This window comes from Schistocerca americana, chromosome X (assembly GCF_021461395.2).
Source record: "Schistocerca americana isolate TAMUIC-IGC-003095 chromosome X, iqSchAmer2.1, whole genome shotgun sequence".
NCBI classification, from domain to species: Eukaryota; Metazoa; Arthropoda; class Insecta; order Orthoptera; family Acrididae; genus Schistocerca; species Schistocerca americana.
Genome location: NC_060130.1, coordinates 583,319,176 through 583,334,810, shown reverse-complemented (window position 1 = coordinate 583,334,810; position 15,635 = coordinate 583,319,176). Strand labels below are relative to the sequence as shown.

The 15,635-nt window shown below is 40.5% G+C and overlaps 1 protein-coding gene across 1 annotated transcript in view; it reads left to right on the top strand.

Moving 5' to 3' along the window:
• Positions 1–15,635, top strand: part of LOC124555229 (glycine dehydrogenase (decarboxylating), mitochondrial) — a 316,302-nt gene that overhangs the window by 205,459 nt on the left and 95,208 nt on the right. The window contains exons 8-9 of the mRNA XM_047129086.1: positions 634–773; positions 14,988–15,074. Of these exons, the coding sequence (XP_046985042.1) occupies positions 634–773; positions 14,988–15,074 (227 nt within the window). The remainder of the gene's footprint in view (positions 1–633; positions 774–14,987; positions 15,075–15,635) is intronic.

Sequence of the window (15,635 nt, the reverse complement as noted above, 5' to 3'; positions counted from 1 at the left end):
ATTTGCAGTCAGCTTCATTCGCCACTTCCTCTGTTATTGTAGATTGGAACTTTGTTACATTTGAAGCTCTGCTGTTTTGCAGTTAGAGAGTTAGAGAGTTATGTGTGTCCCTTCTGTATGTATCTGTTAGTGGTAGTGGGTTTCCTATGTATGTTTTCTTTAACAAAACACACAGTCAGGATGCCAAATCCAAGTCAAAATCCAAAGACTGAGGTAACACCTATATTTGGATATCAGTGTAACATAAGCTTCAATGGGAAGATACAAATTGCTGATCCAGCCACTGTGCTGGATAAGTATTTCCTGTAGCAGACCAATATCCATCCGCATCTGGCATTTTTGCTATGACGTGTGGAGTCACAGCCACTGTATGTGGAAATATCAGTTACACAGATGCCAATGCCACCACTGTGAGTTGGAATATTGATCAAGTGACGGTATATCAGAACAATAATAGATTATTGATATCGTACTTTTTTTGCTTAGGTACTGTTTGCCATTGCGTAAGAGATTGTCAATGATTCATCACTAATTTAGACTCTTGAAATACAGTCAGTATTCAATTTGCAATACATAATGATATTGCTAGCTATGAGAGCTATTCACATGGTATATCTGTATCTGTCCACATAGGTATAAAGGAAAATGGGAACACAGTCCTCAATCCTATGTATTTTGATACAATCAAGATAACACCTAGCATGGATTGTGCAGAAATATTGCACCGTGCACGCCAGAAAGAGATTAACCTCAGAGTATATGATGATGAAATGGTGAGTACTTTCATGTTCAACTTTTCTTTTTACTATGTTTTAGTGCCATCTCTAATGTCCACATTGTCAATGTGACATTAAACTGTAACCTCCCTTCCTCCTTTTATGTTTTAATGTAAAGTTAGAGGGCAATCACTGATTGCAATGAGACCCGCCAAGTTAGCCAAGAGCGTTAATGCGCTGCTTCGCGTACTCATGTAGGCGCGCTGGCCCCGGATGGAATCCGCCCGGCGGATTTATGATGACAGTCAGTGTGCCGGCCAGTCTAGATGTGGTTTTCCACATCCCCATAGGTGAATACCGGGCTGATTCCCACGTCCCGCCTCAGTTACGTGGCTCGCAGACATCTGAACACTTTCGCATTATTCCATGGATTCCACTAGTCGCAGGCAGTTGGGGTACATGCCACATCGTGTGGCGGCAGGAAGGGCATCCGGTCACCCCTTAATCTAACATTGCCAAATCCAGTTAACCATGCTGACCCTGTGTACCTGCAGTGGGACAAAGGCACAAGCGAAAGAAAAATCACTGATTGTAATTAGAATTTATGATTTATTTTGCATTATAATAAAGTACAATATCTGTATACTGCACATAAGTCATATAATTCATGTCCAAAAATTGTTAAGAGCAGTGCATGTTGTCATGGATTCATTCAGCTGACACTACAGAAAGCACTTTCAGCATTACAGAGAGATTTACCATTGAAATTTATGAAGAGTACATTCCAAAATGTGTTGGGCAATTAATTACTTATTCCTACATACATCTTGTGAAGTGACCATGATGGAAAAATCAAAGAAATTCAAGCACACAAAGAGGTTTATTGACAGTTGCTCTTCCCAAGCACCACCTGTGATTGGAACAAAGTGTAATGCAACGACATGGAGTTACTCTATTTGCTACCATTCTACTCCTTTAGATAACTAATTTTTCCCATTTTAATTGCCAAACTAGTAGCAGACGTGTCAAAATTCATATAAAGGTAGTAAGGTACAGGTAAAGATCTGTATTCTGGCTCTAGACAGGCCAATCAGGCCTGACTGACCATCGTGTCATCCTTTCCCATGGCATCATTGGATACAGTATGGAGGGGCATGTGGTCAGCACACCACTCTCCCAGTCGTTGTCAGGTTTATTAACCTTGTAACTGTTACTAATCAGTTGAGAAGCTCCTCAGGTAGCCTTTTGAGGCTAAGTACACCCCATACCATTTCTCCCACCAGGAAAAATCCCTGGCAGTGCTGAGAATCGAACCTGGGTCCCTGCTACGGAGGCAGATCTATCTCAGCAATACATCATTAAAGTTCATAGTTCACTAGATTATTTGAGTGCTGCTAATTCCAATGGAATAGGCAGCTTTCCATAAAACGTTTTGTTAAAGATAAATTTGTAACTGAAATTTGTTCCCATGCCATGAGGTCGTGAAAATGTGATGAACTAATAACTGTTCATTCATAAAAATGCATAGCTCTTTCGAGAGCCTTAATTTCACTCTTGCCAGTAAACTGTTCACTTTCTTCAAAAATTCAGTAACATTTATGACCTACATAAAAAACTTTTAATTATTGAACTTTCAAGTTTGTTTACTTTCCAGATTTGACAATATGCTTTTGTTACTTTAATTTTTCTAAATCAGATAGTGCACTTAGTTATCCAAATAAGCAACTAATTAAGGAATTAGGAACCAAAGAATTTTACATCAAACCCAGCAATCCTCTATGGAAGTATGCATTGTCTAAACCAAATGGTTTGCCTGACTTCATCAGTTTTGCAGTTATCTGACATATTGTTAATCAAAGTTATTACATGATTCAGTAGGATGATACCATTACTGAATTTGCCCTTTATATTGATATAACCCCCCCCCCCCCCCATGGCCCATGGACCTTGCCATTGGTGGGGAGGCTTGCGTGCCTCAGCAATACAGATAGCCGTACGGCAGATGCAACCACAACGGAGGGGTATCTGTTGAGAGGCAGGACAAACGTGTAGTTTGTGAAGAGGGGCAGCAGCCTTTTCAGTAGTTGCAGGGGCAACAGTCTGGATGATTGACTGATCTGGCCTTGTAACACTAACCAAAACAGCCTTGCTGTGCTGGTATTGCGAACGGCTGAAAGCAAGGGGAAACTACAGCCGTAATTTTTCCCGAGGGCATGCAGCTTTACTGGATAGTTAAATGTTGATGGCATCCTCTTGGGTAAAATATTTCGGAGGTAAAATAGTCCCCCATTTGGATCTCTGGGCGGTAGCTACTCAGGAGGACGTTGTTATCAGGAGAAAGAAAACTGGCATTTTACAGGTCGGAGCGTGGAAAGTCTGATCCCTTAATCAGACAGGTAGGTTAGAAAATTTAAAAAGGGAAATGGATAGGTTAAAGTTAGATATAGTGAGAATGAGTGAAGTTCAGTGGCATGAGGAACAAGACTTCTGGTGAGGTGAATACAGGGTTATAAATACAAAATCATATAGGGGTAATGCAGGAGTAGGTTTAATAATGAATAAAACAATAAGAATGTGGGTAAACTACTACAAACAGCACAGTGAATGCATTGTTGTGGCCAAGATAGATACGAAGCCCACACCTACCACTGTAGTACAAGCTTATATGCAAACTAGCTCCGCAGATGACTAAGATATTGATGAAATGTATGATGAGATAAAAGAAATTATTCAGATTGTGAAGGGAGACGAAAATTCAAGAGTCGTGGGGGACTGGAACTTGATAGTAGGAAAAGGAAGAGAAGGAAACATAGTAGGTGAACATGGAATGGGGGTCAGAAATAAAACAGAAAGCCACCTGGTAGACTTTTGCACAGAGCACAACTTAATCATAGCTAACACTTGATTCAAAAACCATGAAAGAAGGTTGCATACATGGAAGAAGCCTGAAGATACTGGAAGGTTTCAGATAGATTATATAATGTTAAGACAGAGATTTAGGAACCAGGTTTTGAATTGTAAGACATTTCCATGGGCAGATGTGGACTCTGACCCCAATCTATTGGTTATGAACTGTAGAGTAAAACTGAAGAAACTGCAAAAAGGTGGGAATTTAAGGAGATGGGACCTGAATAAACTGACTAAACCAGAGGTTAGACAGAGTTTCAGGGACAGCATAAGGGAACAATTGACAGGAATGGAGGAAAGAAATACAGTAGAAGAAGAATGGGTATCTCTGAGGAATGAAGTAGTGAAGGCAGCAGAGGATCAAGTGGGTAAAAAGATGAGGGCTAGTAGAAATCCTTGGGTAACAGAAGAGATATTGATTTTAATTGATGAAAGAAGAAAATATAAAAATGCAGTAAATGAAGCAGGCAAAGAGGAATAAAAACGTCTCAAAAATGAGATCGACAGGAGGTGCAAAATGGCTAAGCAGGAATGGCTAAAGGACAAATGTAAGGATGTAGAGGCTTATCTCACTAGGGGTAAAATAGATACTGCCTACAGGAAAATTAAAGAGACCTTTTGAGAAAAGAGAGCCACTTGTATGAATATCAAGAGCTCAGATGGAAACCCAGTTCTAAGCAAAGAAGGGAAAGCAGAAAGGTGGAAGGAGTATATAGAGGGTCTATACAAGGGCGATGTTCGTGAGGACAATATTATGGAAATGGAAGAGGATGTAGATTAAGATGAAATGGGAGATATGATACTGCGTGAAGAGTTTCACAGAGCACTGAAAGACCTGAGTCGAAACAAGGCCCTGGGAGTATACAACATTCCATTAGAACTACTGATAACCTTTGGAGAGCCAGCCCTGACAAAACTCTACCATCTGGTAAGCGAGATGTATGAGACAGGCAAAATACTCTCAGACGTCAAGAAGAATATAATAATTCCAATCCCAAAGAAAGCAGATGTTGACAGATGTGGAAATTACTGAACTATCAGTTTAATAAGCCACGGTTGCAAAATACTAACACGAATTATTTATAGATGAATGGAAAAACTGGCAGGAGCCAACCTCGGGGAAAATCAGTTTGGATTCCGTAGAAATGTTGGAACACTTGAGGCAGTACTGACCCTATGACTTATTTTAGAAGATAGATTAAGGAAAGGCAACCCTATGTTTCTAGCATTTTTAGACTTAGAGAAAGCTTTTGACGATGTTGACTGGAGTACTCTCTTTCTAATTCTGAAGGTGGCAGGGGTAAAATACAGGGAGCGAAAGGCTATTTACAATTTGTACAGAAACCAGAAGGCAGTTATAAGAGTCAAGGGGCATGAAGGGGAAGCAATGGTTGGGAAGGGAGTGAGACAGGTTTGTAGCCTATCCTTGATGTTATTCAATCTGGTTATTGGGCAAGCACTAAAGAAAACAAAAGAAAAATTTGGAGTAGGAATTAAACTTCATGGCGGAGAAATAAAAACTTTGAGGTTTGCCAGTGACATTGTAATTCTGTCAGAGACAACAGAGGACCTGGAAGAGCAGTTGAACAGAATGGACAGTGTCTTGAAAGGAGGATATTAGATGAACATCATCAAAAGCAAAACTAGGATAATGGAATGTAGTCGAATTAAGTCGGGTGATGCTGAGGGAATTAGATTAGGTAATGAGACACTTAAAGTAGTAGATGAGTTTTGCTATTTGGGGAGCAAAATAGCTGATGATGGTTGAAGTACAGAGGATATAAAATGTAGACTGGCAATGGCAGGGATAGCCTTTCTGAAGAAGAGAAATTTGTTAACATTGAGTATAAATTTAAGTGTCATGAAGTCGTTTCTGAAAGTATTTGTATGGAGTGTAGCCATGTATGGAAGTGAAATGTGACGACTAATAGTTTAGATAAGAATAGAATAGAATCTTTCAAAATGTGGTGCTACAGAAGAATGCTGAAGATTAGATGGGTAGATCACATAACTAATGAGGTGGTGTTGAACAGAATTGGGGAGAAGAGAAATTTGTGGCACAACTTTTGTTATAACTTCAAGTTGAACAAATATATTTCAAGGAAGACACAATACATGAAAGTCACAGATCAAGTAAACAGAGTAAGACGTGTGTACACTTTAACAGTAATATCATAACTGAGTCCAAGTCTAGCGGCCGCTGGCTGGCTGGCCTCTTAGGTGGCGCTGCTGCTGCATGGCTGGCAGACAGCGCTGCATGTAGAGGACATGCGTAACTGGTAACTGCACGGCAGCACTTTGAAAGATTGGCGAGTCACAACACTTTTCCCCCCTTTGAAGTTTTTTGCACAGGTCTTGATGGAGGTGGCCTGTAGATGGCTAACGTCCATAGGTGTTGTTTGACTAGTGTTAAAGTCTCGAGGAGGAGGCTTCCCGTACGGACGGAAGTGTCCCCAATGATAATGGGTCGAGATGACAGGAGACGTGGGGGTCGAATCTGCTGGGCCCTGTTCACCAATGTGCCCATTGCAGCAAGTCCGGTTGTTATAACAGGAGACATGGATGATGTGTCCGTGTCCGTAGGAGAAGGAGGCGAGTAGAGTTGCTCAGACAGATGATGGTCATCTAGTTCCTGCATGGGCACGTCTCCTGGTGGTGTCAGTTCTTGTGCTGGCGCCAATATGATGGTGAGAGGACCGCATTGTGAGTAATGAGAGATTCCAATATCCCGAGTGTCAGGTAGAGCCGAAGGTGGTGTAGCAGCATCCAGAACAGGCGTTGCCGGCTCACGACGCCAAAGCTGGTCTGAACGACGCACTGCAACACCCGTGTCTGTCTGGATTTCATACAGGCATTGGCCAGGACTCCATTTTGGCTGCCTGCCATATCCCTGTACCCATACAAGGTCATCGGTGGTGAACCGGCCAAGCGAAGGTACCCACGGCCGTGAGGTGGAAGGCCGCAGAAGACGAAATAGCGTGCGGGGCTGTCGGCCACGTAAGAGCTCAGCCGGGCTGTGGTTGCCCATGGGGGTGAAACGGTAAGAAGCCAGAAATTGGAGAAGCGCATCATCAGCAGCAGAAGAAGTCAGGAGTTTCCTCATCTGAGCCTTAAATGTGCGTACCAGTCATTCAGCCTCACTGTTTGACTGTGGATGGAACGGAGGGGCCATGACATGCATGACACCATGACAGACACAAAAATCTGCAAAATCAGAAGAGGCAAATTGTGGACCATTATCAGTAACAAGAGTAGAGGGAAGGCCTTCCAAAGAGAAAATGCGAGCTAGAGCATTGGTGGTTGCCGTGGTGGTAGGCGACGTGCAACGGACAATGAAAGTAAAGTGAGAGTAGGCATCAATAACGAGAAGCCAATTAGTACCTAAAAAAGGTCTCGCAAAGTCAGCATGAATACGCTCCCAGGGCTTCTCAGGCGAAGGCCACGGTGACAAAGATAACTTCAGGGTGGCGGCCTGTGACGTACAAGGGCCACAGGCAGCGCCCATGTGTGCGATTTCAGAGTCAATGCCAGTCCAGTACACATGAGGGCACGCCAGAGATTTTGTGCAAGAGACACCCCAGTGCCCTTGGTGAAGGAGGCGCAAGACTGAAGCACGCAAAGACGCAGGTACACAACATGCGACGAAGCATTTTCGGTGGAAAGGAGGATAACACCATCCCTAGCCGTGAGGCGGTAACACAAAGCTTAGTAGTTCTGCAACGGATCAGAAGTCTTAGTGGATGGACAATCTGACCAACCCTTCTGAATACAGTCTACCCGGGAGAGGGTAGGGTCAGAACCCATAGCAGCCGCCAGCTGGTCTCCGGTGATGGGGAATCCGTCCACAACCCGCTGCTCGGCAACATCCAGGTGGAAACACAAAAGTTCGTCCCTATCGAATGCTAGATCAGGACCCATGGGAAGGGGAGACAGTGCATCAGCATTCGAATGTTGAGCCATTGGCCGGAAATGAATCTCATAATTGAAATGAGACAAGTAAAGAGCCCAACGCTGGAGGTGGTGTGCAGCCTTGTCGGGAAGTGACGTTGATGAATGAAACAAGGAAACAAGTTGTTTGTGATCCGTAACAAGATGAAATTTGGGTCCATAGAGAAAAACACCAAACTTATGAAGAGCATAAATAACGGCCAAAGCTTCTTTTTCAATTTGAGAATACTTTTGTTGGGCATCCGTGAGTGTTTTGGAGACATAAGCAATGGGTTGTTCAGAACCGTCAGAAAAACAGTGCGCAAGGACTGCACCGACCCCGTATTGAGAGGTCTCTGTGGCTAGAACAAGATGTTGGCCAGGTAGATAAGTAGCCAGGCACGGGGCCTGTTTCAGCATAGTCTTCAATTTCTGGAAAGCCACATCGCATGACGTGGACCAGTGAAAAGGCACATTTTTATGCAACAGGCGATGCAACGGCTGAGCCACCGAAGCAGCAGATGGTAAAAACTTGTGATAGTATGCTATTTTCCCCAAGAAGACCTGCAGTTTTTTAACAGAAGTAGGGCAAGGAAGGGCATCGATCACAGCGACAGTTTGCTGAAGCGGACGAATACCATCCTGAGAGAGTTGAAACCCCAAGTACGTGATAGATGCCTGAAAAAATTTTGATTTCTGAAGGTAACACTTAAGACCGGCAGTCTGTAAGACATGAAAAAGTGTGCGGAGATTTTGAAGATGTTCGTCAGTGGTGGAGCCAGTGACAACAATGTCGTCCTGGTAATTTATTCACCCAAGGACAGTGAGCAATAATCGTTCCAAGAATCGCTGAAAGAGAGCAGGGGCATTGGCAACCCTGAATGGCAATCGTTGGTATTGATAGAGGCCAAAAGGCATGTTAAGGACCAGAAACTGCCGGGAAGCAGCGTCAAGAAGAAGTTGATGATAAGCTCTGACAGGTCAAGTTTAGAAAAATACTGGCCTCCAGCAAGATTAGTGAACAATTCTTCAGGTCGAAGCATAGGGTAAGTGTCGATGAGGCATTGAGCATTTACAGTGGCTTTGAAATCGCCACAGAGATGAATATCACCATTTGGCTTAGCAACAACTATGACAGGAGAGGACCACTCACTGGAAGTGACAGGAAGCAAGACCCCTGAAGCAGTGAGATGATCCAGCTCCCATTTGACCTGATCATGAAGGGCCACAGGAATGGGCCGAGCCCAAAGAAACAGAGGCGGAGCAGTGGGTTTGAGCATGATGTGAGCTTCAAAGTCGTTTGCATGGCCTAACCCAGGAGAAAAAAAGGATGAAAATGTCGTCAACAAGGAATCCAATTGAGCATAAGGAATAGCATCAGAGGTGATATTGACAGAGTCATCTATGGAGAACCCAAAAATGCGAAAGGTATCGAAACCAAAAAGATTCTCCGCGTTACTATGGTCAACCACAGATATGGGAACAGTGCGAACAACAGATTTGTAAGATACCTCAGCATCAAATTGTCCCAAGAGAGAAATCTTCTGTTTATTGTAAGTCTGTAATTGCCTAGTGATAGGTGACAAGATTGGAGCACCCAACTGAAGATACGTCTGAGAATTGATGATAGTGGCAGCAGAACCAGTATCCACCTGCATGCGAACATCTCGACCAAGTATTTGGACAGTGAGGAATAACTTCCCTGAAAGGGAAGAAGTACAATTGAAAGACAACACAGAAATAGAATCAGCGTCATGTTCATGAACATCATGTATATGGTTGGATTTGCAAACGGATGACACATGAGCGTTTTTTTTTTTTTTTTTTTTTTTTTTTTTTGCATTTGTGACACACGGCCCAACGTTGTGGACAATCTTCTCATGAATGTTTCGTAAAACACCGCGGACATGAAGGAAGTTGCTGTGGGTTTTGCTGCAGTTTCTTAGAGGTTTGTTTATGGTTAGGCTGATGCTGTGCTTGGGAGCGTACTGCGGCCATGTTGGCCGGCGGGGACACGCCACACACTTCATCAACATCACACAGAGGTTGTATTTCCCCGACGTTGCCCCATGCCTCAATTATCGCTCCAGCGGCGCGAGAAATTTCAAAAGACTGAGCAATGGATAGGACTTCATCTAGAGTCGGATTTGCCAACTGAAGGGCACGTTGCCTAACTTCATTGTCGGGCGCCGATCGGATAATAGCATCCCATAACATGGAATCAGCGTAGGATTCTTTGTGAACTTCAGTAACGAATTGACACTTTCTACTGAGTCCGTGAAGTTCAGCAGCCCAAGCACGATAGGATTGATTCGGTTGTTTTTGACAACAATAAAAGGCAATATGAGAGGCTACCACATGTGTTTGCTTTTGAAACTAGACAGACAGAAGTGAGCACATTTCAGCAAAGGACAAAGATGCAGGATTTTTCAAAGGAGCCAATTCCGACAACAACCGATACATTTGAGATGAAATGCATGAAAGGAACATGTTTGTTCATCCGCGACATGAAATGCCAAGAAGTGCTGTCGAAGACGTTTTTCGTAATCAGACCAGTCTTCCGCCGTCTCGTCATAAGGAGGAAAAGGAGGTAGAGACAATGACAAGAGATGCCCCACATTTGATGCCGCGATGAAATCATGAATCGCATTTGTGAGAAGTGTTTGCTGTTCTATGCGACCTTGCAATAGTTGCTCTAAAGTAGACATGGAAACATGTGGGTCAACGATGGAAAAGAAAAATCATTACCTTGTCACCAATTGTTATAACTTCAGGTTGAACAAATATATTTCAAGGAAGAGCATTACATGAAGGTCACAGATCAAGTAAACAGAGTAAGACGTGTGTACGCTTTAACAATCAAATCATAACTGAGTCCGTGTCTAGTGGCCGCTGGCTGGCTGGCCGCATAGGTGGTGCTGCTGCTGCATGGCTGGCAGATAGCGCCGCATGTAGAGGACGCATGTAACTGCGTGGCGGCACTTTGAAAGATCGGCGAGTCACAACAACTTGACTAGGAGAAGGGATCACTTGGAAGGACATATTCTGAGGCATCAAGGGATCACCAATTTAGTATTGGAGGGCAGCGTGGAGGGTAAAAATCATAGAGGGCGACCAAGAGATGAATACACTAAACAGATTCAGAAGGGTGTAGGTTGCAGTAGGTACTGGGAGATGAAGAAACTTGCACAGGATGTAGTAGTATGGAAAGCTGCATCAAACCAGTCTCTGGACTGAAGAGCACAACAACAACATTGATATAAAGTAAAATAAAATATAATTACCAATTTCATGAATTATCTGCACATTTGTCTTTTATATAGCCCCATCTAACAGCACGTCAGCTGTCCATGCTTAGCTATCACCCAGGTAACATCTCCATATGGGAATCTGCATTTACATCTTAGTATAAAAGCCAGTGGTAGGTTTCATCAGCTAACATCTCTATGTCAGTAGAGGTTTCCATAGGTGACTATCTACAGCTGTTAAATAATTTGAAAAATGCATATTTGTGCCATCAACTGTACAGTTGTGTGATTATTTTTCATTTGATCTATTGATGTAGCCTTCACTGTTTTTCTCTTTTGAGTATGATTGTAGTAATCAAAACTGTTTGAGAATATGCATCCAGTTGTACACACTGATGGTACAAATATGCTTTTTTCAGATCTCTGTGTCAGTTTGTGTAATCATCGAGTATAATCATTACATCAACATATCAGTGACAAAGTCTGTGGCTAGTAATTCACTGGTGTAAATCTAATTGTAAAAGTTGCACACATGTCTGTAGTACAAAGGGACTTTCCCGGACGTGGAGTGTGGGACGTGTTGCATGGTGCATATCTGATGGCTTTCAGGGCGCAATAAAAATTTGGTTTTCTGTATTTTGCGTAATTATTGACTGAATTTAAAATTTTAAATACTGTCACAATCTGTTCAGTAAGTGGTATAATCCAATGTCAAAAGTTTAACACAATAAGACAAGAAACTGTGTATTTTTTTGTGAGGCAGTGTAACTGATGGCGAACGCAATACATGGACTTCATTCATCCAGTATTTGAGAATGAGAGCATTTCGCAACTTGCAAGAATCTTTGCACATAATTTCAAATATTTGTGAAACTTTTCCTCACTGACACAAGGTTGATAGGAAGAATGTATATTGCTTATTACATGTTCACTGTTCAGACAATAAAACTTAAGCATTATAAGATATGACATTTTAATTTGTTACTTCCTTACTACTAACTCTATTCACAACACATTTTGTGGACAGTACCAGTATCTACACATAAGGTAAATGTACCCCATAGGTCCTGTGACTCAATACAGCCTAATGGCTATTTCTTGATAACTTTGATAGCAGTTGAATGAAAGCTCATACACGTTTGGCAAGCTACATCAACTGTCTCTGCATGTCACCCAGTCTTTAGTGACAATCAGCCATTTTGCAACAGAGCTTTTGGTATTTGCCATTCAAAGAAAAGTTATTATTTTATGCAGGTGAGTTGTTTTGTGTCATTCATTCATTAAATTGTTTCTTCAAGTGTTACTTGCCATTTACTTCATGCATCTGTTCTGTTGTAAATCATGTAATCAGTTTTTCCAATACAATAATATTTGTGTATCTATGTGTGTGAAATGCTTTTCTTGTAAGTTGGATCCAATATGGCCTGGTAGGACATACTGAGTATACCCATTATTGATAGGAGGCCATCCTGAGTATACAGTTTACTTTTTATTTATTTTCTGTAGGTTTAACTTCAAACCATGATAAGAAACAGTTTCAGTGAAGCAAGGATGATCTAAAAAAAGCTGTAAAAGCCATCACCAAGGAAGAAGTGTCAGACTATAAAGCAGAAAAAGAATTTAGGATTCCATGAAGAACTCTGCATTGGTGTGTCAAATTTGGATGCAAAGTCAAAACAAAGTTGGAGTGAAAGTTTACTTTGTCTGAAGAACAAAATCCTGAACTCTGTTCTTGAATAGTAAGTTTGGCAGAAGTGGGCTATCCAATAACAACTAAAATTTTAAGACTACATGTCTACAGATACTCTGAGAAAAGCAGTATTACTCATCTGTTTCTCATATTACACAGGTTGCAAGCCACAAATGGTCAAGGAAATTTTTAAAGGAAAACCCTTCAATTCCTATCAGAAAATCTCAATATTTTAATTTGACTAGAGCACAGAAGTTAAACAATATAGTTATTCGAGACCATTTTCAAAAAGTTAAAATTCTTTTTGAAGGACCTGTTATTTTTGGAAATACTGAAAGACTTTCTCCATAGATGAGAGAGAGTGCAGATTGAATTTACATAAAGAACCATAAGTGCCCACAAAGAAAGGCACATGCAGTAGACACATGCACTTGCATCAAGAAGTAATGATGTACTGGAAAAATCATTGTGAGAAAGCAATAACTAAGCAATACTTTGGAACAATCTTTGTCAAAGTTTGCGAAAAATCGATGACCATATCTAATATCACATCTTGGTTTATGGCTACTGGATTGTATCCATATGATCTTAATGCAATTCTGGACATTGCATTTGCACCTAATACAGCTTCTGGATCATAAAGTCCTGCAGCTTCAGAACCTCTGTCAACATCAACTCCACAAAAATCAGGAGACACTTCATCTTCAGAGTTTGGGTTTTCAGATGTGCCAAACATTAATTGGAATGGAACACACAAATTGTCTGTGGAGAAGGATGACTCTGTTGAAAAGGCTATATTGATTGAGATGGTGATGGAGCTGCTGGTATGAGCACATTTGCTGAGCTACTCCAACATCAAAGGAAAAAAGTGCTCTAGCATCCGAGAAAAAACCTGCTTTGAACAATAATGGTACCGTTGTGAAGAAATCACTCTTTGCAATGAAAGAGCAAACCAAAATTCTTAGAATATCCAAAATATAACCAGATCCAGCCAAGGAACCAGCCAAAAAGCCACATTGGTACACAAGGATGAATCTGGGTTTTGTAAAGTGTGCAAAGAAGATTCAGTGACAGATATATGTATGTGTTTCATTTGTGGTCATTACATCCAAGAGGAATTTGTCAGATTAAAGAAAGAAGAAGGGGTGTTTTAATTCCCAAGCTTTGAGGGCAGTGATTAACAAAATGAAACAATATTTTTGTCAGTTCAGAGACATAAATAACTCATGTAAGTGAATAATGAACCCTTCAGAAACCATTACATTTGCTGAATATGTCCTGGGAAACAATTTTGTGAGACTGAACCATAAAGGTTGCTTAAGTTTTTTTTCCTTCCGTGTTTTACATCTGCATCAATTAAAGTCCTTAAAATTAACTTCGTCAAATATCTGAATTAGCTTGTATCAGTTTGTGTTAGTAAGTGTAATGCATACTGAAAATCAGATTTCATTAGTTTCCAGTACTTGTAATTTGTTACTAAAAGAAGTTGTTATTAAAAGAAGTTGCCATGTTGGGAACACAGAGTACTTAATATGCTCCAAACCATTCTTTTTTATACTTATTATTATGGCTTATCTAAACATTTTACTTTCTCCACATCATACTACTACATGTCCAATTTGATGTACTTTAGATTGCAACCAACCGTCATAATTTACTGCCACTCATAAAAGTATTTAAAAATAACTTTCTTAGTTAGGCCATAAGGGGTACAGTTAATCATGAATGTACTTGAAAAATTATATCATTGTGCAACACACAGGTCAGGAGATATGACATCATAAACATTATGCTACCATCTAGCAAACATCTGTGTGTGTGTGTGTGTGTGTGTGTGTGTGTGTGTGTGTGTGTGTGTGTGTGTGTGTGTGTGTCTATATATATGAATTTTTGTCAAGTCTGGTGTTGGCATTAATTTGAGTTCAAAGTTGGAATCTGTTTTAAGACAAAACTAACTTGGCTCGATAGTATTGTTTTGAAGGAAAGTGGACTCTTCAGAACAAATTCAATAATAATATACTTATTAACAACAAATTAATAATATTATGAGGCTACCTGGTAATCATTAATGTATGTTAATATGAATAAATGTAAATGCCTTACAGACTCCAATCAGTGACATTGCCTTAGTTAGTGAACAGTGAGATCTCCAATAAAATCAGTTTCAGAATAAAAGACTTCAGCTCATCGTGTGCCACCAAAGACTTGCAGTGACAAAGCCAGTTTGGTACCATTATAAAAGAAGGGAAAGAAAAAAAGCTACAATACAAAATTGCAAGTACAATACAAATATTAGGAATGTTACTTCACCATCAATTTAAAGCACTCTATAGAATTTCCACCTAAATTTTCTTCACCAGTACTCACATGAGTAATTATAATTATAATGCATTTAACTAGAAAAGATAATTTCAATGAAGTGTATATACATTTTTTGCCAACATTTGTGTAATATTTTCATTTGTATGTAAAAATTTCTCACATTAGTATTTTTTTCAGATAGGTGTGTCTCTGGATGAGACAGTAGGGCTTGAAGATATAAATGATTTAATGTGGATCTTTGGGTCCCGATTAACAGCAGAAGAGGTAGGTACTGAATATATTATGCATCTGAATTGCTGTTTATCTGTTTAAGTAAGCTAGTGTTACTACTTCTATTATTATAAAAGTTTAAAAAAATGATTCTGCTTTTTGTGTGCATTCGATACATCATTCACAAAATGTGTATAACTGATTAAGTACTTTTGCAAAAACAGAAAAAAAGAGATTAATCCTGTCAGACATGTTAACTTAGAACATGAATTTTTATTTTATTTGTAACATTAAATTGTATATATGCTCAAAGAAAGAAAAATGAATACATTAACATTTCATTTTGTACCTCATGGAAAATATTATCTCCCCTATGCACCTTGAAGTTCACACAGTGTAATGAATGATCCATTAGATCAGGTGTGTAACCACTGAAATTCTATTTATTCTCCTGATATTTCAGCTGTGTAACTTTCTGCAATTTCCAGGTGAGCCAACAGACTGAAGCTACAATGCTCATTCTACCCTTTTAAACCCACAGACTATGCCATTGTACATGTGGCCACAGAGATGTCATTCAGCAGAAAGGAGCTTTGTATAAACTGAATCTGTTGT